We start from the raw sequence: 27597 nt of genomic DNA on the forward strand, positions 1-27597 counted from the left end.
TTATTATTATTATTATTATTATTATTATTAGTAGTAGTAGTAGTAGTAGTAGTAGTAGTAGTAGTAGTAGTAGTAGTATTAGTAGTAGTAGTAATATCCATATTTTTAAGGGTTAACCCTGTACTAATGGAGTAGAGGTAATATGCAGCGTCAATGACCTCTTACAGTCGATATGTTTATAATCCAATAAAACAACCAACGTACCAATTACATCCTCTTCACTGGATGCTGCATCCTTCTTCTGTTTCATCTCCAAGTACTCTCTACGCCTGCTTCTGATAGTATCATAAGAGAACTTATGGAGAATTTTAAGACAGGCATCCTGCTCCTTGGCGTACCCAGAGAGCCTAAAGAAAATGTTAGGCTGCAGCCAAGGTCGTGCCTGACGCAGCTGAACTAGTGCACCAATCCTAGGTGAAAGTATGAATATTAAATTAGAATATCACCATATCGTGAAAATAACAATTTGTGAAAGAAATACTTTGACCAAATTCTCGTATTTCAGACTGTAAGGACACCAGTTCGAACCCCAGTACCTTACACGATGTATGTTTATTTACATTAATTAATTCCAATAATTTCAAATTTATCACTATATACTTCAGAAAAAAAAAAGAAACATACTCATCATTATTAAATAAGGAATTAGCACAAATATTTTACGTACTTAATAAATTATTCAAATATCTAAACAAACCCACTTCATATAAATGTTTTTTTCATCAAATTATTAAAGTATCAATAAATTATCGCAAATCATCACAAAACTTAAATTTTGTTACTGCATAACAAAGGTAACGATAACTTATACCTAGATTTTTATGAATGCTTTTCATTGAACAAACAATTTAATAAAATTAGAACGAGTTGATATTATTTTGTCCAAAATGGAATTCTATACAACATTCACTATCAAAATAAACAATTAGATAAATATTTTATATTTGCTGTGACGGTAATAATTATGAAATAAAACAAGCCATTCAATGAGATTCATTATATTAATAATTGTTAAGAAGATAAACTACCAATGGTTGACTTAATGTGATGTTTGTACTAAAATGTTACTTACCTGTACACTGTCAGCGTTACTTACCTGTACACTGCCAGTGTTACTTACCTGTACACTGTCAGTGTTACATGCACACTGCCAGTGTTACTTACCTGCACACTGCCAGTGTTACTTACCTGTACACTGCCAGTGTTACTTACCTGTACACTGCCAGTGTTACTTACCTGTACACTGCCAGTGTTACTTACCTGTACACTGCCAGTGTTACTTACCTGACACTGCCAGTGTTACTTACATGCACACTGCCAGTGTTACTTACCTGTACACTGCCAGTGTTACTTACCTGTACACTGCCAGTGTTACTTACCTGTACACTGCCAGTGTTACTTACATGCACACTGCCAGTGTTACTTACCTGTACACTGCCAGTGTTACTTACCTGTACACTGCCAGTGTTACTTATCTGTACTTACATGTACACTGCCAGTGTTACTTACCTGTACACTGTCAGCGTTACTTACCTGTACACTGCCAGTGTTACTTACATGCACACTGCCAGTGTTACTTACCTGTACACTGCCAGCGTTACTTACCTGTACACTGCCAGTGTTACTTACCTGCATATTGCCAGTGTTACTTACCTGTACACTGCCAGTGTTACATGCACACTGCCAGTGTTACTTACCTGTACACTGCCAGCGTTACTTACCTGTACACTGCCAGTGTTACTTACCTGTACTTACATGTACACTGCCAGTGTTACTTACCTGTACACTGCCAGCGTTACTTACCTGTACTTACATGTACACTGCCAGTGTTACTTACCTGTACACTGCCAGTGTTACTTACCTGTACTTACATGTACACTGCCAGTGTTACTTACCTGTACACTGCCAGCGTTACTTACCTGTACTTACATGTACACTGCCAGTGTTACTTACCTGTACACTGCCAGCGTTACTTACCTGTACACTGCCAGTGTTACTTACCTGCACACTGCCAGTGTTACTTACCTGTACACTGCCAGTGTTACATGCACACTGCCAGTGTTACTTACCTGTACACTGCCAGCGTTACTTACCTGTACACTGCCAGTGTTACTTACCTGTACTTACATGTACACTGCCAGTGTTACTTACCTGTACACTGCCAGCGTTACTTACCTGTACTTACATGTACACTGCCAGTGTTACTTACCTGTACACTGCCAGCGTTACTTACCTGTACTTACATGTACACTGCCAGTGTTACTTACCTGTACACTGCCAGTGTTACTTACCTGTACACTGCCAGCGTTACTTACCTGTACTTACATGTACACTGCCAGTGTTACTTACCTGTACACTGCCAGCGTTACTTACCTGTACACTGCCAGTGTTACTTACCTGTACTTACATGTACACTGCCAGTGTTACTTACCTGTACACTGTCAGTGTTACTTATCTGTACTTACATGCACACTGCCAGTGTTACTTACCTGTACACTAGCAGTGTTACTTATCTGTGCTTACATGCACACTGCCAGTGTTACTTACCTGTACACTGCCAGTGTTACTTACCTGTACTTACATGTACACTGCCAGTGTTACTTATCTGTACTTACATGTACACTGCCAGTGTTACTTACCTGTACTTACATGTACACTGCCAGTGTTACTTATCTGTACTTACATGTACACTGCCAGTGTTACTTACCTGTACTTACATGTACACTGCCAGTGTTACTTACCTGTACACTGCCAATGTTACTTACCTGTACTTACATGTACACTGCCAGTGTTACTTACCTGTACACTGCCAGTGTTACTTACCTGTACTTACATGTACACTGCCAGTGTTACTTACCTGTACTAACATGTACACTGCCAGTGTTACTTACCTGTACTTACATGTACACTGCCAGTGTTACTTACCTGTACTTACATGTACACTGCCAGTGTTACTTACCTGTACTTACATGCACACTGCCAGTGTTACTTACCTGCACACTAGCAGTGTTACTTACCTGTACTTACCTGTACACTGTCAGTATTACTTACCTGTACACTGCCAGTGTTACTTACCTGTACACTGCCAGCGTTACTTACCTGTACACTGCCAGTGTTACTTACCTGTACTTACATGTACACTGCCAGTGTTACTTACCTGTACACTGCCAGTGTTACTTATCTGTACTTACATGTACACTGCCTGTGTTACTTACCTGTACACTGTCAGTGTTACTTACCTGTATACTGCCAGTGTTACTTACCTGTACACTGCCAGTATTACTTACCTGTACACTGCCAGTATTACTTACCTGCACACTGCCAGTGTTACTTACCTGTACACTGCCAGTTTTACCTGTACACTGCCAGTGTTACTTACCTGTACACTGCTAGTGTTACTTACCTGTACACTGCCAGTGTTACTTACATGTACACTGCCAGTGTTACCTGCACACTGCCAGTGTTACTTACCTGTACACTGCCAGTATTACTTACCTGTACACTGCCAGTGTTACTTACCTGTACACTGCCAGTGTTACCTGTACACTGCCAGTGTTACTTACCTGTACACTGCCAGTGTTACTTACCTGTACACTGCTAGTGTTACTTACCTGTACACTGCCAGTGTTACTTACCTGTACACTGCTAGTGTTACTTACCTGTACACTGCCAGTGTTACTTACCTGTACACTGCCAGTGTTGCCTGTACACTACCAGTGTTACTTACCTGTACACTGCCTTGACATAGTGTGAGTCGCTATTATCCTGAGCATTTATGTTACACCCCATAGCAGTCTCTGTAAGACAAAAAACAACAGTCTAAGACAGTAAACGTAAGTTACATGTGAACACTGTTTAACAAGTCCCAGATGAACCTTAAGTGGCTTTGTGTCGTCGATCTATTTACCACCGGGGTACCACCTGTGGTGGCCAGAGCAGACACTGTTACCACCTGTGGTGGCCAGAGCAGGTACTGTTACCACCTGTGGTGGCCAGAGCAGACACTGTTACCAGCTGTGGTGACCAGAGCAGACACTCTTACCACCTGTGGTGACCAGAGCAGACACTGTTACCACCTGTGGTGACCAGAGCAGACACTGTTACCACCTGTGGTGGCCAGAGCAGACACTGTTACCACCTGTGGCGGCCAGAGCAGACACTGTTACCACCTGTGGTAGCCAGAGCAGACACTGTTACCACCAGTGGTGACCAGAGCAGACACTGTTACCGCCTGTGGTAGCCAGAGCAGACACTGTTACCACCTGTGGTGACCTGAGCAGACACTGTTGCCACCTGTGGTGACCAGAGCAGACACTGTTACAACCTGTGGTGGCCAGAGCAGACACTGTTACCACCTGTGGTGCAGAGCAGACACTGTTACAACCTGTGGTGGCCAGAGCAGACACTGTTACCACCTGTGGTGCAGAGCAGACACTGTTACCACCTGTGGTGGCCAGAGCAGACACTGTTACCACCTGTGGTGCAGAGCAGACACTGTTACCACCTGTGATGGCCAGAGCAGACACCGTTACCACCTGTGGTGACCAGAGCAGACACTGTTACCACCTGTGGTGCAGAGCAGACACTGTTACCACCTGTGGTGACCAGAGCAGACACTGTTACCACCTGTGGTGCAGAGCAGACACTGTTACCACCTGTGGTGGCCAGAGCAGACACTGTTATCACCTATGGTGCAGAGCAGACACTGTTACCACCTGTGGTGGCCAGAGCTGACACTGTTACCCCCTGTGGTGACCAGAGCAGACACTGATACCACCTGTAGTGGCCAGAGCAGACACTGTTACCACCTGTGGTGACCAGAGCAGACACTGATACCACCTGTAGTGGCCAGAGTAGACACTGATACCACCTCCGGTGGCCAGAGCAGACACTGTTACCACCTGCGGTGGCCAGAGCAGACGCTGGTACCACCTGTGGTGGCCAGAGCAGACACTGTTACCACCTGTGATGGCCAGAGCAGACACTGTTACCACCTGTGGTGACCAGACCAGACGCTGGTACCACCTGTGGTGGCCAGAGCAGACACTGTTACCACCTGCGATAGCCAAAGCAGACACTATTACCACCTGCGGTGACCAGAGCAGACACTGTTACCACATGTGGTGGCCAGAGTAGACACTGTTACCACCTGTGGTGGCCAGTGCAGACGCTGGTACCACCTGTAGTGGCCAGAGCAGACGCTGGACCACCTGCGGTGACCAGAGCAGACACTGTTACCACCTGTTGTGGCCAGAGCAGACGCTGGTACCACCTGTAGTGGCCAGAGCAGACACTGTTACCACCTGTGGTGCAGAGCAGACACTGTTACCACCTGTGGTGACCAGAGCAGACACTGTTACCACCTGTGGTGCAGAGCAGACACTGTTACCACCTGTGGTGGCCAGAGCAGACACTGTTACCACCTGTGGTGACCAGAGCACTGTTACCACCTGTGGTGCAGAGCAGTCACTGTTACCACCTGTGGTGACCAGAGCAGACACTGTTACCACCTGTGGTGCAGAGCAGACGCTGTTACCACCTGTGGTGGCCAGAGCAGACACTGTTATCACCTATGGTGCAGAGCAGACACTGTTACCACCTGTGGTGGCCAGAGCTGACACTGTTACCACCTGTCGTGACCAGAGCAGACACTGATACCACCTGTAGTGGCCAGAGCAGACACTGTTACCACCTATGGTGACCAGAGCAGACACTGATACCACCTGTAGTGGCCGGAGCAGACACTGATGCCACCTCCGGTTGCCAGAGCAGACACTGTTACCACCTACGGTGGCCAGAGCAGACGCTGGTACAACCTGTGGTGGCCAGAGCAGACACTGTTACCACCTGTGATGGCCAGAGCAGACACTGTTACCACCTGTGGTGACCAGAGCAGACACTGTTACCACATGTGGTGGCCAGAGTAGACACTGTTACCACCTGTGGTGGCCAGAGCAGACGCTGGTACCACCTGTAGTGGCCAGAGCAGACGCTGGACCACCTGCGGTGACCAGAGCAGACACTGTTACCACCTGTTGTGGCCAGGGCAGACGCTGGTACCACCTGTAGTGGCCAGAGCAGACACTGTTACCACCTGTGGTGCAGAGCAGACACTGTTACCACCTGTGGTGACCAGAGCAGACACTGATACCACCTGTGGTGCAGAGCAGACACTGTTACCACCTGTGGTGACCAGAGCAGACACTGTTACCACCTGTGGTGCAGAACAGACACTGTTACCACCTGTGGTGGCCAGAGCAGACACTGTTACCACCTGTGGTGACCAGAGCAGACACTGTTACCACCTGTGGTGCAGAGCAGACGCAGTTACCACCTGTGGTGGCCAGAGCAGACACTGTTATCACCTATGGTGCAGAGCAGACACTGTTACCACCTGTGGTGGCCAGAGCTGACACTGTTACCACCTGTCGTGACCAGAGCAGACACTGATACCACCTGTAGTGGCCAGAGCAGACACTGTTACCACCTATGGTGACCAGAGCAGACACTGATACCACCTGTAGTGGCCGGAGCAGACACTGATGCCACCTCCGGTTGCCAGAGCAGACACTGTTACCACCTACGGTGGCCAGAGCAGACGCTGGTACAACCTGTGGTGGCCAGAGCAGACACTGTTACCACCTGTGATGGCCAGAGCAGACACTGTTACCACCTGTGGTGACCAGAGCAGACACTGTTACCACATGTGGTGGCCAGAGTAGACACTGTTACCACCTGTGGTGGCCAGAGCAGACGCTGGTACCACCTGTAGTGGCCAGAGCAGACGCTGGACCACCTGCGGTGACCAGAGCAGACACTGTTACCACCTGTTGTGGCCAGGGCAGACGCTGGTACCACCTGTAGTGGCCAGAGCAGACACTGTTACCACCTGTGGTGCAGAGCAGACACTGTTACCACCTGTGGTGACCAGAGCAGACACTGATACCACCTGTGGTGCAGAGCAGACACTGTTACCACCTGTGGTGACCAGAGCAGACACTGTTACCACCTGTGGTGCAGAACAGACACTGTTACCACCTGTGGTGGCCAGAGCAGACACTGTTACCACCTGTGGTGACCAGAGCAGACACTGTTACCACCTGTGGTGACCAGAGCAGACACTGTTACCACCTGTGGTGCAGAGCAGTCACTGTTACCACCTGTGGTGACCAGAGCAGACACTGACTCCACCTGTGGTGCAGAGCAGACACTGTTACCACCTGTGGTGACCAGAGCAGACACTGTTACCACCTGTGGTGCAGAGAAGACACTGTTACCACCTGTGGTGGCCAGAGCAGACACTGTTATCACCTATGGTGCAGAGCAGACACTGTTACCACCTGTGGTGGCCAGAGCTGACACTGTTACCACCTGTGGTGACCAGAGCAGACCCTGATACCACCTGTAGTGGCCAGAGCAGACACTGTTACCACCTGCGATTGCCAAAGCAGACACTATTACCACCTGCGGTGACCAGAGCAGACACTGTTACCACTTGTGGTGGCCAGAGTAGACACTGTTACCACCTGTGGTGGCCAGAGCAGACGCTGGTACCACCTGTAGTGGCCAGAGCAGACGCTGGTACCACCAGTAGTTGCCAGAGCAGACGCTGGTACCACCTGTAGTGGCCAGAGCAGACGCTGGTACCACCTGTAGTGGCCAGAGCAGACGCTGGTACCATCCGTAGTGGCCAGAGCATACGCTGGACCACCTGCGGTGGCCAGAGCAGACACTGTTACCACCTGTTGTGGCCAGAGCAGACGCTGGTACCACCTGTTGTGGCCAGAGCATACGCTGGACCACCTGCGGTGGCCAGAGCAGACACTGGTACCATCTGTGGTGGCCAGAGCAGACGTCGGTACCACCTGTGGTGGCCAGAGCAGACACTGGTACCACCTGTAGTGGCCAGATCAGACGCTGGACCACCTTCGGTGACCAGAGCAGACACTGTTACCACCTGTTGTGGCCAGAGCAGACGCTGGTACCACCTGTAGTGGCCAGAGCAGACACTGTTACCGCCTGTTGTGGCCAGAGCAGACGCTGGTACCACCTGTAGTGGCCAGAGCAGACACTGATACCTACTGAGATGGCAAAATTCCGTTCAAGTAGAAGTTAGTTCGTATAACTATTTAAATATATTAAAAATTATTACTTTTCAAAAGAAGGTTAACTTCATAACTTGATACTGTATATTCACTAAACTTGTTTGTTATATCGTTAACTGGATCCGGTGGTAGAAAATATAGGTTCTCTTATGCAGGATACTGCATTGTTGTAATATATAAAACGTGTAGAAATGTTTAATATATAGTGTCAGTGGACGAGGATTGAATGGCCAGTTAGAGTGTACAGGCGACTGAGAGAGAGAAGTGTGTGAGGCAGTGATGAGGGAGCACTTGCTGGAAGACTGAGAGAGAGAAGTGTGTGAGGCAGTGATGAGGGAGCACTTGCTGGAAGACTGAGAGAGAGAAGTGTGTGAGGCAGTGATGAGGGAGCACTTGCTGGAAGACTGAGAGAGAGAAGTGTGTGAGGCAGTGATGAGGGAGCACTTGCTGGAAGACTGAGAGAGAGAAGTGTGTGAGGCAGTGATGAGGGAGCACTTGCTGGAAGACTGAGAGAGAGAAGTGTGTGAGGCAGTGATGAGGGAGCACTTGCTGGAAGACTGAGAGAGAGAAGTGTGTGAGGCAGTGATGAGGGAGCACTTGCTGGAAGACTGAGAGAGAGAAGTGTGTGAGGCAGTGATGATGGAGCACTTGCTGGAAGACTGAGAGAGAGAAGTGTGTGAGGCAGTGATGAGGGAGCACTTGCTGGAAGACTGAGAGAGAGAAGTGTGTGAGGCAGTGATGAGGTAGCACTTGCTGGAAGACTGAGAGAGAGAAGTGTGTGAGGCAGTGATGAGGGAGCACTTGCTGGAAGACTGAGAGAGAGAAGTGTGTGCGGCAGTGATGAGGGAGCACTTGCTGGAAGACTGAGAGAGAGAAGTGTGTGAGGCAGTGATGAGGGAGCACTTGCTGGAAGACTGAGAGAGAGAAGTGTGTGAGGCAGTGATGAGGGAGCACTTGCTGGAAGACTGAGAGAGAGAGAAGTGTGTGAGGCAGTGATGAGGGAGCACTTGCTGGAAGACTGAGAGAGAGAAGTGTGTGAGGCAGTGATGAGGGAGCACTTGCTGGAAGACTGAGAGAGAGAAGTGTGTGAGGCAGTGATGAGGGAGCACTTGCTGGAAGACTGAGAGAGAGAAGTGTGTGAGGCAGTGATGAGGGAGCACTTGCTGGAAGACTGAGAGAGAGAAGTGTGTGAGGCAGTGATGAGGGAGCACTTGCTGGAAGACTGAGAGAGAGAAGTGTGTGAGGCAGTGATGAGTTAGCACTTGCTGGAAGACTGAGAGAGAGAAGTGTGTGAGGCAGTGATGAGGGAGCACTTGCTGGAAGACTTAGAGAGAGAAGTGTGTGAGGCAGTGATGAGGGAGCACTTGCTGGAAGACTGAGAGAGAGAAGTGTGTGAGGCAGTGATGAGGGAGCACTTGCTGGAAGACTGAGAGAGAGAAGTGTGTGAGGCAGTGATGAGGGAGCACTTGCTGGAAGACTGAGAGAGAGAAGTGTGTGAGGCAGTGATGATGGAGCACTTGCTGGAAGACTGAGAGAGAGAAGTGTGTGAGGCAGTGATGAGGGAGCACTTGCTGGAAGACTGAGAGAGAGAAGTGTGTGAGGCAGTGATGAGGTAGCACTTGCTGGAAGACTGAGAGAGAGAAGTGTGTGAGGCAGTGATGAGGGAGCACTTGCTTTAAGACTGAGAGAGAGAAGTGTGTGCGGCAGTGATGAGGGAGCACTTGTTGGAAGACTGAGAGAGAGAAGTGTGTGAGGCAGTGATGAGGGAGCACTTGCTGGAAGACTGAGAGAGAGAAGTGTGTGAGGCAGTGATGAGGGAGCACTTGCTGGAAGACTGAGAGAGAGAGAAGTGTGTGAGGCAGTGATGAGGGAGCACTTGCTGGAAGACTGAGAGAGAGAAGTGTGTGAGGAAGTGATGAGGGAGCACTTGCTGGAAGACTGAGAGAGAGAAGTGTGTGAGGCAGTGATGAGGGAGCACTTGCTGGAAGACTGAGAGAGAGAAGTGTGTGAGGCAGTGATGAGGGAGCACTTGCTGGAAGACTGAGAGAGAGAAGTGTGTGAGGCAGTGATGAGGGAGCACTTGCTGGAAGACTGAGAGAGAGAAGTGTGTGAGGCAGTGATGAGGGAGCACTTGCTGGAAGACTGAGAGAGAGAAGTGTGTGAGGAAGTGATGAGGGAGCACTTGCTGGAAGACTGAGAGAGAGAAGTGTGTGAGAAAGTGATGAGGGAGCACTTGCTGGAAGACTGAGAGAGAGAAGTGTGTGAGGCAGTGATGAGGGAGCACTTGCTGGAAGACTGAGAGAGAGAAGTGTGTGAGACAGTGATGAGGGAGCACTTGCTGGAAGACTGAGAGAGAGAAGTGTGTGAGGCAGTGATGAGGGAGCACTTGCTGGAAGACTGAGAGAGAGAAGTGTGTGAGGCAGTGATGAGGTAGCACTTGCTGGAAGACTGAGAGAGAGAAGTGTGTGAGGCAGTGATGAGGGAGCACTTGCTGGAAGACTGAGAGAGAGAAGTGTGTGCGGCAGTGATGAGGGAGCACTTGCTGGAAGACTGAGAGAGAGAAGTGTGTGAGGCAGTGATGAGGGAGCACTTGCTGGAAGACTGAGAGAGAGAAGTGTGTGAGGCAGTGATGAGGGAGCACTTGCTGGAAGACTGAGAGAGAGAGAAGTGTGTGAGACAGTGATGAGGGAGCACTTGCTGGAAGACTGAGAGAGAGAAGTGTGTGAGGCAGTGATGAGGGAGCACTTGCTGGAAGACTGAGAGAGAGAAGTGTGTGAGGCAGTGATGAGGGAGCACTTGCTGGAAGACTGAGAGAGAGAAGTGTGTGAGGCAGTGATGAGGGAGCACTTGCTGGAAGATAGTGTCAATCTGTTTGGTTAAATAGTGAATGATGTTTTGTGTAATGTTTAGGCCATATTTTTTCGGTGATTTTGTTTGTACTCTTACGGTACTGGAATTACCTGTTTAAGAAATAGCAGTGTCATTCTGCCTGCAGACTAAAGGCCGGCAGAACGGTCGGGTCATGGAGACTCAATGTTTTAATACTGCCTAACATTTAAAAACTAGTACATTGTACTAGTGTATGATTCGTGAAATGTGGACAAGGCAGACTTTGTTTTATATATACGTATGTTGTTACTGTCCTCCCTGGTAATCAACCCTAAAATATTGTGAATTTTTTTAATATCTTAATGCCCCTAGGCGAAGTTTTAACCCCTAGGGCCAGTAAAATTACGTAATATCAGGTCCAAGTCTGGGAAATTTTTCAAATTTAATATAATTCAATTGTGAAATCTGGAAAATCAAAGATTATTTTTTAACTTATAACACAAGGTTAATTCAAAGAAGGATTTAATATAAAATAGTGATTGCAAATAATAATTTATATTTTTTCAGGGGTAATTAATAAAGAATTATATTTCTATCTAATTTTCGTGTGTGCAAATCTGATTAATTTTTAGTTATTCTCTATCTATTTTAATAATTTTGTCTAACAAATTTTTTTTTTCCCATTGCTTTAATGTGATTTATTTTACATAATTAATTTCTGCTGTACTAATAAGCATGTGTTTGTTTCTACTAATTTCCATAATGTCTGGAAGCAGTAGAGATTCTAGTACTAACAAGAGTATTGGAGAAGACCCTGGATCAGTTCCCACTGCTAATAACGAAAGTAATGAAGCAGAGATTTTTTTGGTTAAAATTAGCTCTAATTAAGGAAGAACAAGATCTGAGAACGATTGAACATACAGAGATCCGGGAGGAAAAAGAGTTGGAAATGATTAAGGCTGAAGAAAAAGACAGAGACAATTTGTTTATCAGTAGGAAACAGATAGAGGTGCAAAAGTGTTTAATTTGGTTGAAGTTGTAAAGTTTGTTTAGAATCTTTATATAAAGACCCAGACAATTTTGTCTCGTTATTTGAGAAAACTGTTACGTCACAGTAAATGGGTGATATTAGCTAGAACCCAGTTAACTGGTAAATGGTTACAAGCAGTTACTTCCCCAAATGAGCATGAATTTTCACATTATGAATGATGTAGTTTTGTTAGCTTATCAGATATTGCCAGAAGTTTAGAATATGGAAAAGAGACGATGTCGCTGCTGACGAAATACTGCCGCTCCAAATGTGTGGCTGGTGGTTATATTGCTAGATGATCATTTGAACAGTGAATATCTTGAGGAGAAAGATTTTATTAATTTTATCATTGCTTTAGAACTGGATTATAGGTTTTTAGCCAACCAAAAATTTGGAAGCAGTTGTCACCAAGAACATCTTAATAATAATTTTCCTCCACCAACCAGAGTACGAAATTTCACAGATTTAAGCCATTTATTTTCCAGCATCATAATCACAAGAGTTTTCAGCTTACTTACCACCATAATTCTGGTTCCCAGAGTTTTAATATAAGATAATGTGCTCTTGATATAATATTAAAGGTTCTGAGACAAGGAAAAGTCCACAGCATCGCTGAAATAAATCTAATTGTTTTTCCAGCGCTGTCTAGCACCTCCTCTCTGCGTGCTTCCCATAATAATAATAATAATAATAATAATAATAATAATAATAATAATAATCCTATATAGAGCTGTATCTGCAGAATGCATTCATAAATACTAAGTTTGGTTTGAAATTCCTTTTCACAATAGACCCCAATTGATTTCGATGCTAATTACAATTACTACCAGTAATTTCATATAGGATTAAATATACTTTAAGAGCTTACCACAGATAATATCAAGGGTACAGAGCGTAACAAATGGGAAGATATCAAAAGGCCTGCCATCTGCCTTCTGCTGCAACTTCTGCACCATCTTGTTGCTCTGGTTGTTGAAAACCTCCACAAAATCCTCCAGAATCTTGAAGTGGAAGGCCGGGGTCAACAGCTTCCGGCGAGAGTGCCACTTGCTTCCTAAGGTAAACATCACCAGGAATATTAACAAAATGTTCCTAGAAATATACCTAATTTATTGAGTATTATGACACTATTTTTTTTTTTTTTAGATTTTGGTGCCGAATCGGCTAATTTATTGTGCTCCTTCACAGCCATCCTGTGGATGGTAGTGTGAGAGAAAATGCAGAGACACAAAAGGCCAAGAACCCAGAACCTAAAAGGTTTAAAAGGAGCACATCTCTCGATTTATATTCACTATTTCACTTGCGCACCGGCTTGCTAATTTTAGAACTGGTTCGCCATAGGTTTGAATCCCATCCTTTCTGTGAGATAAATTATCAAAATACTTAAATCAGATGGTTTCTATAGGTGACTGGCAGACTACTGCTTACATTCAGAATACATTTATATTTTCTTCGCCAGTGCATATTAAACGTTGTTATTTCTATAATATGTCTTTTTTTAAATGCTGGAGACCTGCTCTATCCAGATGTAAATGGACATTAGAACTCATATTAAATTTAATATACACTTAAAGATGCGGCTTTTACAAAGGACACACGAGTAAATACGAAGGGCAATACATAAGTCTATAACCAAGTTCAGGAGTAAATACGTGAGCTAGTACATGTGTAAATACGTAGGTAAGTACATGTGTAAATTTAGGATAACTATATGAGTAATTGCAAGAGTAAATGCATGGTTAAATATACGAGTTAAAGACTGAGTACATACTGGGCAAGAATATTAGCAAATACTTGGTGAGGACAACAACTGACCTGTGGAGGTGAGGAGACCAGTGCCGAGCCAGGGGTGCAGAAAGTTGTATTCACGACTTTTGTCCAGGTGTTTTTGACTGCTCAGGATCACCTGTGTACACAATCTAGTTAAACATTATATTAGTGACTTGTGCTATTTTTATTTTGCCAGTACTGTGCTTTATCTCTTTCGTGCCGAATTAGTAAAACTGGTCAATCAGCAAGAACTCTTAAAATTAAGTCCTTTCTAAAATTTTCTCTTATACGCTTAAAGATAGAGTTTTTTTTTCATTTATGTTAATGTAAAAATTAATAATTATTTTATCAAAAGAACCTTAGGAAACTTACCTAACCTTATTTTAACAAACGCAATTTAATATTGTCTAATACAGCTAAATATATTTTATATAAGTTTACAATAATTTAATAATGAACAAACACAATGAAATATATTTTTTCTCGTTAAATTCAAAATGATTTTTGCGAAAATCACATGTGATTTTTGCTCACATGTGATTTTCGCCCACCATTGAGGCGGGCCAAAACAACATGGGTTCGAATCCTTGGCTAGTCGCAGTGTTGTTATTGATAAAATACCACTCATTCGTGGTTACAATAATATATATAGACAGCAACCACCCAGGGAGGTACTACCGTCCTGCCAAGTGAGTGTAAAACGGAAGCCTGTAATTGTTTTGCATGATGGTAGGATTGCTGGTGTCTCTTTTTTCTGTCTCATATACATGCAAGATTTCAGGTACGTCTTGCTACTTCTACTTACACTTAGGTCACACACATGTGCAAGCATATATATACACACCCCTCTGGGTTTTCTTTTATTTTCTTTCTAGTTCTTGTTCTTGTTTATTTCCTCTTACCTCCATGGGGAAGTGGAACAGAATTCTTCCTCCGTAAGCCATGCGTGTTGTAAGAGGCGACTAAAATGCTGGGAGCAAGGGGCTAGTAACCCCTTCTCCTGTATATATTACTAAATATAAAAGGAGAAACTTTCGTTTTTCTTTTTGGGCCACCCCGCCTTGGTCTGAGTTATATATATATATATATATATATATATATATATATATATATATATATATATATATATATATATATATATATATCTGTGTGTGTGTGTGAGTGTATCCACGAGCGACTGCTTTTAAGCAATTGCAATACTGCGACTGGCCGAGAATCGAACCCATGATCCTTTAGCACGCCTTGCCAAAATTGATGGCCTCGGCCATCAATGCTTCACACATCAGGTGCCCAGTACTACTGGACATGTCACCTCTGATGCCAGCACAAACGTAGCCGTGAAAGCTGCAGGGCTATTAATATATCCACATATTAATTCATCCCATTCTCTAAATTTAGAATTATAATGAACTCTCAGTGTGTGTACGGTGCAGGGTACTGATGCTAATTCATTTCTCAAGACTAAGGTTGATCCCACAGTCACTAAGAACAACTGATATAGCTCCGTTCTACAAAGGTTAAAATAAAGCAATAACAAAGAGTTATATATTGAAAGCACTAAAGTCCCACATAATTATAAGGAGAAAGATTGCAAACCACTTTGATCCCCAATAATTACACAGTCGAAGGCATCGTGGGTTTATAGCAGGTCGCTTCTACCTCTCTCAACTACTAGACTACTATTATATGGTCATGAATGTACTGAGGGACAAACAGAAAGCATGTAGAGTACACAGACCGAGAAAGCTTGCAGTAAGTACGATCATTGGTAATACCACACAAAATGCTTGAGAAAGGAATAATGGTAAATGTTAGTATATCGATCTTTAAATTTTTACCCAAAAGAATATAAAGAGTAATAGTAAAGAGAGTTAAAACACAGGCGGCTACAGCGAAAAGTTCTGTTCCACAAGGCACAGTACTCACTCCCATCCCTATATCTGTCGTAGACAGAGATGTAAACCATAGAACTGTATCTTCCTATGCGGACGATACTAGAATTTTCATGAAATACTAGATACTAGAATTTGCAAGTCTTCAAGCGGATATAAACAAAGTTTTCAAATGGGGCACAGAAAATAATGAGTTCAATGAGGAAAATTTTCAGTTACATTGCTTTGGAAAACTTGAAGAAATAAAAGCTAGATCGAAGATTAAAACAATAATTCTAACCACACAACAGAACGGAAAATTAATGGCAACGACTTGGGAGTGATAATGTCAGAGGATCTAGATTTTAAAGATCACAACAATGGCATTATCACATCAACTAAGAAAATAATTGGATGGATAATGAGAACCTTTAAAACAAGGGATGCCAAGCCAATAATGAATTTATTTAAATCTTTTGTTATCTCTAAACTGGAATATTGCTGCACACTGACGACCCCTTTCAAGGCAGGCGAAACTGCAGATCTTGAGATTACACAGAAAACTTTCACTGCACGTATAAGTATAATCAAACACCTCAGTTACTGAGACAGTTTGGAAATCTCTTGACCTGTACTACTTGGAATGCAGGCGAGAAAGATGCTTCATAATTTACACCTGGAAAATCCTAAAGGGACTAGTCCCAAATCTGAGTATGGAAATCATTTCTCTTGGAAGCAAAAGACTCGGCAGGCTGTGTAACATTTCCCCACTGAAAAGCAGAGGTGCCGTGAGTACGCTAAGAGATAACGCAATAAGTGACACTGAAATGTGCCTAGCTCCCGGCCTGCAAACACAGCCTGGTTGATCAGGCCCTGATACACAGTGAGGCCTTTTTATGGACCGGCCGCTGGGGGTATTGACCCACGGAACACCCTCCATCCCACACTGGGACACCCTTCAGTGGGGCTCCCTATTGCAAGTTTTATCGTTACTCAGACTTACTATAACAATAAGAATACTTGCAAATGTAGAAACAGTAATATATGCAAAGAAATCCAAAGCTAACGTGAAATTCCACTATACGTTTAGCTGTGAACATGGTTTAGAAAGACACGTAAGCAAACACTATGACATATTTATTAGAAAACGTTTCGGTCCTGGGACCTTGATCACTTCTAATATACAGAGGTAGAAAGGCATTATATATATAGGCGGAGAGTGAGCGTCACACCTCACTCTCCGCCTATATATATAATGCCTTTCTACCTCTGTATGTTAGAAGTGATCAAGGTCCCAGGACCGAAACGTTTTCTAATAAATATGCCGGTCCATAAAAAGGCCTCACTGTGTATCAGGGCCTGATCAACCAGGCTGTGTTTGCTTACGTGTCTTTCTAAACCAACTAGTCGGTATTTATTACCAAGGTTTATACCAGCTGTGAACATATAGCTACCCAAGGTTTTAGCTTCTATTACCCAACTCGGAAGATTGTTCCACGCATCGAGAACTCTGTTTGAAAACCAGTAAGTGCATAAATCTTTTCTAAATTTAAATTTACAAGAACATAAGTAAGGAGGAACACTGCAGCAGGCCTACCCGTCAATACTTGGCACTAAAAATTATTTGCCCAAACTGTTACCCAAGGAATAAGCTTTAGTAGCCCTAGTACCTCTGTGCAAGTCCCAATCAAATCTATCCCCTCACACTCGCACTTGTCTAACTTATATTTGATGCTATCCAAGCTTTCGGCTTCAATGACCTTACTGTTCCACTCATCGACTACTCCATTTCCAAACGAGTACTTCCCTAAATGCTTTCTAAATCAAAATTTATCCAATTTGAATTCATTATTTCGAGTTCCTTCCTGAACCTTATTTATATCTCCTTTATTTATACCCAATACACTGTATACACTTCATTCATGATTGAAGAAGCTACTCGTAGAGAACGTTTCCTTTAATATATGTCCTGAACTGCACATTCTACGTCTTAGAAGAGAATGTAGGTTAATGAATTGCAATCTCTCTTTGTATGGAAGACTCCTTTTGCAATGGATTAATTTTTCATGGCTCTTTGAAAGCTCTCGAGCGAGTTTTTATTATCCATTCTGAAGTATAGAGCTACATATTCTAAGTGAGGCCTTACTAATGATGTGTCGAGCTGTAGTATAACCTCTAAACGCCTGTTGCTTATACTTAGGAACATAAGAACATAAGAATGTAGGAACACTGCAGAAGGCCTACTGGCCCATACGAGGCAGGTCCTTATCAAAACGACATCTACCTAAAGCTACTCAAGAAATGACTCCCGTACCCCTTAACACCAATCAAACCCAGCCCCTCCCACTCATATATTTGTCCAGTCTCTTCTTAAAGCTACCCAAGGTCCTAGCCTCTATCACCCCACTGGGAAGACTGTTCCACGCATCTACAACTCTGTTAGAAAACCAGTACTTACCTATGTCCTTTCTAAATCTAAATTTATCCAACTTAAATCCATTATTCCTGGTTCTTACTTGGTTCGACACCCTCAGTACTTTATTAATGTCTCCCTTGTTTATGCCCGTCATCCACTTATACACTTCAATGATATCTCCCCTCATTCTACGCCTCTCCAGAGAGTGGAGATTTAAGGCTTTAAGTCTATCTTCATACGGGAGGTTCCTTACACAGTAAATCATTTTAGTCATTCTTCTCTGTATGTTCTCTAATGAGTCTATGTCCATCCTGTAGTAAGGGGACCAAAACTGAGCAGCATAATCTAAATGAGGCCTCACTAGTGATGTATAGAGCTGTAAAATAACTTTTGGACTTCTGTTACTTATACTTCTTGAGATAAATCCAAGTAATCTGTTGGCCTTGTTGCGCACACTAAGGCACTGCTGTCTTGGCTTTAGATTTCTGCTTACCATGACTCCCAAGTCTTTTTCACATTCTGTATGACCAAGCTCTACTTCACCTAGATTATAGCTTCGAGGGTTATTTTCATTACCAAGGGCAAGTACCTTACACTTATCCACATTAAACTTCATCTGCCATTTTTCAGACCAAGACATTAATTTGTTCAAATCGTCCTGGAGTTCATTGATATCCTCCTCAGAGTGAATAATACGGCTTATCTTTGTATCATCAGCAAACTTACTCATGTCACTAGTAATCCCTTCATCAAGGTCATTAATGTAAATTATGAACAAGAGAGGGCCTAAAACTGATCCTTGTGGAACGCCACTAGTGACTAATCCCCATTCAGATTTCACTCCATTAATGGTAACTCTCTGCTTTCTATTGGTAAGCCATGCCTCAATCCATGCTAGAACTTTACCTCCTATACCATGAGCTGCCACTTTTCTTAAGAGTCTCTTGTGAGGTACTCTGTCGAAGGCTTTACTAAAATCCAAATAAACAATATCATATTCCTTATCACTGTCAACTGCCTCAAATGTTCTATTGAAGAACGTCAGTAAGTTTGTCAGGCAGGAACGACCTCTCGTGAATCCATGCTGAGATTCATTTATCAAGTTATGCTCTTCAAGGTGACTTCTGATAATGTCAGCTATAATTGATTCTAATAACTTGCCCACTATAGATGTCAGGCTTATTGGACGGTAATTTGAAGGAGTGGACTTATCCCCTGATTTGAATATAGGAACCACATTAGCGATCTTCCACAACTCTGGCACAACACTGGTAAGGATGGACGCATTGAATACACTCGATAATGGCTGACTAAGCTCCATCTTGCATTCCTTAAGTACCCTTGAAAACAACTCATCGGGTCCCGGGGACTTATTTTGTTTCAGTTTGTCTATCTGTTTAATAACCATGTCCCTCGTGACAGTAACATTAGTTAACTTAAATTCATCAGGAACTAAATAATTGTTAATTACCGGAATCTCATTTACATCTTCCTGTGTAAAAACTGACAAAAAATAGTCATTAAATAAGGAACACATTTCCAGTTCATTATCCGTCAGCTGTCCATTCCCAGATTTCAGAGGTCCTACTTTTTCCTTCACCTTCGTCCTATACACTTGAAAGAACCCCTTTGGATTAGTCTTTGATTCATTAGCAACTCTAATTTCATAGTCACATTTAGCCTTTCTAATCGCCTTTTTTACTTCTCTTTTAAGCTGAACATATTGGTCAGTAAGGTTAACCTCTCCTCTTCTGATGCGCCTATAAATTCCCCTTTTCTCCCCTAATAGATGCTTTAGCCTCCTGTTAACCCATTTGGGATCGTTATTATTAGACCTAATTTCTCTCTGGGGAATGTATATACTCTGGGCACTGTGTACATTATTAAGAAAACAATCATAAAAGCAGATCCTTTCATATTCATAAGTATGGTTATCGTCAATAAAATCATTAGCTAGATAACCCCAATCAAGATTAGACAGATGTTCCCTAAGTCCATTATAATCGGCAGAACGAAAATCAGGGATTTTTACTGTATTATCATTATTCTTGCATTCCCAATTAATGCTAAAAGTGATGGATTTGTGATCACTTGCGCCAAGCTCTTCAGTGATCTCCAGATTATTCACGAGTGTTTCCTTATTTGACAAGACTAGGTCTAGCAAATTATTACCCCTGGTAGGCTCAGTTACACTCTGTTTCAGAAAACAGTCCTGAACTGTTTCCATGAAGTCACTGGACTCTAGATTACCTGTCAAAGAATTCCAGTCAATTTGGCTAAAGTTAAAATCCCCTACTATGACTATGTTACTGTGTCCAGAAGCCCTAACAATTTCGTCCCAAAGAAGTCTCCCTCTATCGTGATCCAAGCCTGGAGGTCGGTATATTACACCTAGAATTAGTTTTTCTTGACCCTCCACGAACTCTACCCAAACAGACTCTGTTACTGCTCCATCTATTTTTATACCTGTTTTTATGCAACAATTAATATTTTCTCGAACATACAATGCAACTCCTCCCCCCTTCCCATTACATCTATCCACATTGAACAACTTAAATCCCTGAATATTACACTCAGCAGTCATATCCCGACTCTTTAAATCATACCACGTTTCAGTTAATGCAGTGATATCAAAGTTCCCAGCACATGCTACCAAACGTAGTTCATTAATTTTATTTCTTGCACTTCGACTGTTAGCATAAAATACCATCATATGTTTTTTCTTCTGCACATTTTTCCTATTCATCTTTGTTTTCACACAATTTCTGAAATTATCATTACCCAGAGTTACTCCAAGACAGTTACTATTAAGATTCTTAATATCAGAGCATAAGTCAATATATCCATACTCATTATTAATCATGACATGTATGCCAGGGATGGGGTTCACTTATCCAGGGCAGGTGTGAGTTTTCTTGCTAACTCAGTTGAGGGGGTTGTTAGGACTTTAAACTAGGATTAGTTAGAGGTATGGGTTTAGAAATAAGAACATAAGAACGATGGAACACTGCAGAAGGCCTACTGGCCCATGCGAATGTGATACCTATTTTCAAAACAGGTGACAGGTCCTTAGCTTCGAACTATAGACCAATAAGCCTTACCTCCATAGTGGGAAAATTTATGGAATCAATAATTGCCGAGACAGTTCGTAGCCACCTTGAAAAGCATAAATTAATCAACGAATCTCAGCATGGTTTTACAAAGGGGCGTTCCTGCCTTACGAATTTATTAACTTTTTTCACTAAGGTATTTGAGGAGGTAGATCATGGTAATGAATATGATATTGTGTATATGGACTTCAGTAAGGCTTTTGACAGGGTCCCACATCAGAGACTATTGAGGAAAATTAAAGCACATGGAATAGGAGGAGAGATTTTTTCCTGGATAGAGGCATGGTTGACAAATAGGCAGCAGAGAGTTTGCATAAATGGGGAGAAATCAGAGTGGGGAAGCGTCACGAGCGGCTTAAGCCAATGCACCCAACCTAGTCAGGTCAGGTCACATTGACTTAAGGGAGGAACACGGCAACCGACCTGGTAGCACAAGCTATCAGGTCCAACTCACACCCACCCACATCTACTCATGTATTTATCCAACCTATTTTTAAAGCTACACAACGTTCTGGCCTCTATAACTGTACTTGGGAGTTTGTTCCACTCATCCACAACTCTATTACCAAACCAGTACTTTCCTATATCCTTCCTGAATCTGAATTTTTCCAACTTAAAACCATTGCTGCGAGTCCTGTCTAGGCTAGATATTTTCAGCACACTATTTACATCCCCTTTATTTATTTCTGTCTTCCATTTATACACCTCAATCATATCCCCCCTAATTCTACGTCTTTCTAGAGAGTGCAGTTTCAGGGCCCTTAGTCTATCCTCATAGGGAAGGTTTCTGATACATGGGATCAACTTTGTCATCCTCCTTTGTACATTTTCCAGAGAATTTATATCCATTCTGTAATACGGTGACCAAAACTGTGAAGCATAATCTAAATGAGGCCTAACCAAGGATGTATAGAGTTGAAGAACAACCTGAGGACTCCTATTATTTATGCTTCTTGATATGAAGCCAAGGATTCTATTAGCTTTATTGCGAACACTTATGCACTGTTGTCTTGGTTTCAGATTACTGCTAACCAGAACTCCTAAATCTTTTTCGCAATCCGTAATATTAAGATCTACATTATTTAGTTTATATGTGGCATGGTTATTGTCCTGTCCAACATTTAGAACTTTGCATTTGTCTATATTAAACTGCATCTGCCACTTCTCCGACCACTGCATCAGCCTATTCAAATCTTCCTGGAGTGCTCGAATGTCCTCGTCAGAATGAATTCGACGGCCTATTTTGGTGTCATCGGCAAACTTGCCGATGTCGCTCTTTATGCCCTCATCTATGTCGTTTATGTAGATTGTGAATAGCAGGGGGCCCAACACTGACCCCTGTGGAACACCGCTCGTGACGCTTCCCCACTCTGATTTCTCCCCATTTATGCAAACTCTCTGCTGCCTATTTGTCAACCATGCCTCTATCCAGGAAAAAATCTCTCCTCCTATTCCATGTGCTTTAATTTTCCTCAATAGTCTCTGATGTGGGACCCTGTCAAAAGCCTTACTGAAGTCCATATACACAATATCATATTCATTACCATGATCTACCTCCTCAAATACCTTAGTGAAAAAAGTTAATAAATTCGTAAGGCAGGAACGCCCCTTTGTAAAACCATGCTGAGATTCGTTGATTAATTTATGCTTTTCAAGGTGGCTACGAACTGCCTCGGCAATTATTGATTCCATAAATTTTCCCACTATGGAGGTAAGGCTTATTGGTCTATAGTTCGAAGCTAAGGACCTGTCACCTGTTTTGAAAATAGGTATCACATTTGCATGGGCCAGTAGGCCTTCTGCAGTGTTCCATCGTTCTTATGTTCTTATGTTCTTATTTCTAAACCCATACCTCTAACTAATCCTAGTTTAAAGTCCTAACAACCCCCTCAACTGAGTTAGCAAGAAAACCCACACCTGCCCTGGATAAGTGAACCCCATCCCTGGCATACATGTCATTTCGGCCATAGAAGTTGTCCCAGTTGTCAATGAATGATACTGCATTATCCTTACAGTGTTTATCCAGCCAACAATTAATACCAATTGCTCTGGACAACCATTCATTACCAACACCTCTTCTTGGCAAAATGCCACATATAACAGGGCGCCCCCCCTTCTTCCTAATCATGTCTATAGCTGTCCTGAACTTTCTAACTAAATCCTCACTTCTACGCTTGCCTACATCATTGCCTCCAGCACTGAGGCAAATAATAGGATTGATCCCATTACCGTTCATGATGTCAAGCCGGCTAACAATGTCCTCCATCCCAGCCCCAGGAAAGCATACCCTTTGTCTCCTACTCCTCTCCTTCAAGCAGAATGCCCTATCCATGTATCTAACCTGGCTATCCCCAACAACAACAATATTCTTACCTTCCTTGTTGTCTTTCGTCGTGACGATCCCAGTAGTAGACTCACATTCGTCGGGTAGCACCGAGAATGCGTTGGAGGTTTCCACGGGAGTTTCCACAGCAGTCTCTTTCTTCATCGTTTCTGGCTTTCCATTCGTCTTCTTGATCGTCAACTTCGTCGTCCCCTGCTGTCCAGCCACTGACCACGATCCCTTCTTGACCTGAGGACTCGAAACAGGAGGACTACTACGAATCCTCTTGTTTTCCTCGGTCAATCGCCGTATCTCCATCTTTGCTGCCCTCAATTCTTCCTTAAGTTGCTGGTAAAGTTGCTCGATGGAGGGCATCTTGGTTCAGTCCACGGGAGCAAACAAGACACTTCTTCACAGAGTTAAGTACAGGTCACCACTGAGTTTAGTACAGGTCATCACTAAGTACAGGTCTCGCAACGAGTGGCTTCTTCAGTCTTAATATAAATCCCAGTAATCTGTTTGCCTTATTTCGTACGTTTAGGTTCTGCTGTCTTGGCTTCAGGTTCCTGCTTATCACAACTCATAAGTCCTTATCGCACTGTATATGACCGAATTCCATGTTATTTAGTTCATAAGCTCTAGGGTTCAGATACATGGTATGAAATATCGACACGATGGAAAAATAAAAACAAATGCTCTATAATGCGATTCTTTATTGATTACGTTTCGACAACACAGTGGGCGGCTTTCCCAGTCACTAACAGATCTTCCTCAAGGTAGAACCTTCAAGGCATTTTACACTAGAAGAAAAAGTCGACAACACTTTTCCTTTCTTTGATGTTCTTCTCTGCAAAGTTGATCACAAACTTTGTTTTAAAGTCTATCGGAAACCTATCAACCAATACGTTCTTCTCCACTTCTACTCTCACCACGACACCAAAGCTGAACGTGGTATAATCAAAGACTTTTTCCTTCCTATCCTCCGAATTTTTAGCAATGAATTCCTCGAGGAAGAATGCTCTCTCGTCTAACAAGTCTTTTCTAAACTTCACTCCTGGTCATTCATTATAGACTGCACACATTATGTACATAACACAGCACTTAGCTTTGTCAAGACGTGACTAGTGCGCTCTCCGTTCTTAGCTACCTGAGACTGTGATAATGCCTTCCTTTGACTATAAGCAGCTATATCTCCAGCTTAAGGCAGAATTAACGGAATCAAGAAGAGAAATTCAACGACTGAAGGGCATGTGTAAAGATTATCCCCGGAACAATGTCGCCGATAATCGGACAAACGAATGGATTCCAGTCGGAACTGAAGGGACGATGCTGAAGATGAAGAAGGTCCAGGATGGGTTTTAAATTGCTCCAAGTAGACAGAAGTATCGGGAAAGAAGGTGGGGAGGCACTTTATGTCTGATATTTCTTGAACTGTTGCCAAAAAACGGGTATAAAGTCTGATATAACACATACAGAGTCTGTCTGAAGAGAATTCTCAGAGGGGCATGAAATGTTGATTTTTGGCGTGATATACTGTCCCTCAAACTTAGATAGGGACCAACGGAGACAACTTTGAGAGGAAATTGTCACAAGGCATGATAACGTAGTAATTCTAAGGGGCTTTAACTTTAGTCATTTTATTGTAATTCCTTGACTGGGAATTTAGAATCTAACGACTTCTTAGAGATAAATCAGGATTGTATTTTGAAGCAGTTTCTGGCAGAACCTACAAGGGGAAATAACCTGCTTGACTTGGTTCTGGCAAACAAAGAAACCCTTGTTAATAATTAAGAAATTACAGAGGAACTTGGCGCCAGTGACCACAATTCAATTACCTTTAATATTAAATGGAAGTATGACAGTAGGGATAACTCAGTAGTGGTCCCAGATTTTCGCTTAGCAAATTGCAATGGGTTCAGAGAACACTTATTATCTGTGGACTGGGGTAACGAAGAGATCTATCAGTATGACAGCTTTTTAAACACTATACATACTCCCCAAAGAATGTTTATTCCATATGAAGAAATAAAATCAAATAGAAATGAACCAAAATGAATGAATAATGGGCTCAAACATCTTTTAGGGCAGAAGAAAGGAATTTGTAGGCACATCAAAAAAGGTGAGGATTATCTTATAAATCAATATATTCACTTTAAGAGGGACGATAAAACAGGGATAAGAAAAGCAAAATGGGACTATGACATTAAAGTTGATAGGAATTCAAAAACTAGCCCATAAGGTTTTTTTTTAAGGTTTAAAGAATAAAAGTTAGAGAAAAGCTAGGTTCCCTTAACAATAACTTTGGGCATCTTACTGACAAGGAGATTGAAATATGCTTGGTTTTTAATAATTACTTTTTCTCAGTTTTCACATAAGAGGACACTAACAATACCCCAATAGTTAATTTTTATAGTGGGCCTGAAGAAGATAAATTATGTAATATCATAGTCACTAGCAATATGGTTATCAAACAAGTAAACCGATTGAAGCAAAATAAATCCCTGGGCACTGATGAGCTTTTCTCAAGGGTTCTTAAGGAGTGTGAAATGGAACTTCGTTAACCAATGACTAATATTTTTAATATATCTCTTCAAAGATGGGAGATGGCCAGAGGACAAGTCGTTACCGTCAAATTACCGGCCAATAAGTCTAACCTCGATTATAGGCAAATTACTAGAGTGTTATAGCTGATATTATAAGAAACCATCCTGATAAGCATAATTTGATTGATGATACTCAGTGTGGATCCACGAAGGCCCGTTCCTGCCTAACTAATTGACTAGCTTTCTTTAGTAAAGCTTTCGAGGCTCGATATTGGTTATTTGGATTTTAGTAAGGCTTTTGATAGAGTTCCTTACCAGACACTGTTAAAGAAAGTGGCAGCTAATGGCATTGTGGGGAAAAGTGCTGTCATGGATCGAGTCATGGCTCACGAACAGAAAGCAGTGTGCATATACGGGGTTAAATCTGAATGGGGATCTGTAACAAGTGGCGTTCCACAGGGATCAGTTTTAGGCACATTGTTGTTTATAATATATACATGTTGATAAATTAAACACATGTGCAACTCTTGGGTATCTTTATTGAGGAAACGTTTCCTCAATAAAGATACCCAAGAGTTGCACATGTGTCTAATTTATCAACATGTCGGTTCTCTGAACCATTCATCTTCAAATAATATATACATAAATGACCTTGACCAGGGAATTACTAGTGATATGCGCAAATTCGCTGATGACACGATGAAAGGTAGGATATTTGATTCATTTGTAGATGTCACGGAACTGCAGGAGAATTTAGACAAACTCAATTCCTGGTCAGCAAAGTGGCAGATGCAATTCACTGTAGAGAAATGCAGAGTTCTGAAGCTCGGGAATGTTCATAACTTATCAGCTAAATAATGTTGAACTTAGCCATACAGAATGCGAGAATGACTTAAGGGTTATGGTAAGCAGCAACCTTAAACCAAGACGGAAGTGTCTAAGCATACATAATAAGGAAAATTGATTACTGGGATTTATACCAAGAAGTGTAAGCAGCAGAAGTCCAGCGGTTATACTTCAGGTTTATACATCATTTGTAAGGCCTCACCTAGATTACACAGCTCAATTCCGGTCTCCATATTACAGAGTGGATGTATATTCGTTAGATAACATTCAGCGAAGAATGACAAAATCAATATATAGCATTAGAAACCTTCCTTACGAAGAAAGATTGAAGACCCCTTAATTACAATAACTTGTAAGACGAAGAATGAGGGGAGACATGATCGAGGTATATAAGTGGAAGATGGGTATTAATAAACGAGATATAAATAAGGTCTTGGGGATATCTCTTCAAGAGAGAGCCCTCAATAATGGATTCAAATTAGACAAGTTTTGATTTAGAAAGGTTTGGAAATAGGGTGGTTGATGAGTGGATCATTGTGCCCAGTAGGGTTATTGAAGCTAAAATCTTGGGTAGTTTCAAATTTAAATTGGATGAATACATGACTGAGAGGGGTTGGATCTAAGTGGGACTTACATATGAGTAAATAGAATTATCGAAGCTTATGGGGAGGGGGGGTCGGGGCAATTTTTTTCTTCCAATTTCTTTCATTTTTGGTGCATGTTAAAATGTGTAAGTTTCAATATAACAGCCCAA

At 42.6% G+C, this 27597-nt stretch overlaps 1 protein-coding gene across 2 annotated transcripts in view; it reads right to left on the reverse strand.

Annotated features, from left to right (window-relative positions):
* LOC128695982 (cytochrome P450 4c3-like) overlaps nucleotides 1–27597 on the reverse strand; it is a 106731-nt gene that overhangs the window by 26768 nt on the left and 52366 nt on the right. For both annotated transcript variants that reach the window (XM_070093054.1, XM_070093055.1), the window contains exons 4-7: nucleotides 13780–13870; nucleotides 12833–13018; nucleotides 3728–3797; nucleotides 205–410 (exon numbers count right to left, since the gene is read on the reverse strand). In XM_070093054.1, the coding sequence (XP_069949155.1) occupies nucleotides 205–410; nucleotides 3728–3797; nucleotides 12833–13018; nucleotides 13780–13870 (553 nt within the window). The remainder of the gene's footprint in view (nucleotides 1–204; nucleotides 411–3727; nucleotides 3798–12832; nucleotides 13019–13779; nucleotides 13871–27597) is intronic.

The sequence above is a fragment of the Cherax quadricarinatus genome, chromosome 41 (genome assembly GCF_038502225.1).
Source record: "Cherax quadricarinatus isolate ZL_2023a chromosome 41, ASM3850222v1, whole genome shotgun sequence".
Taxonomy (NCBI): domain Eukaryota; kingdom Metazoa; phylum Arthropoda; class Malacostraca; order Decapoda; family Parastacidae; genus Cherax; species Cherax quadricarinatus.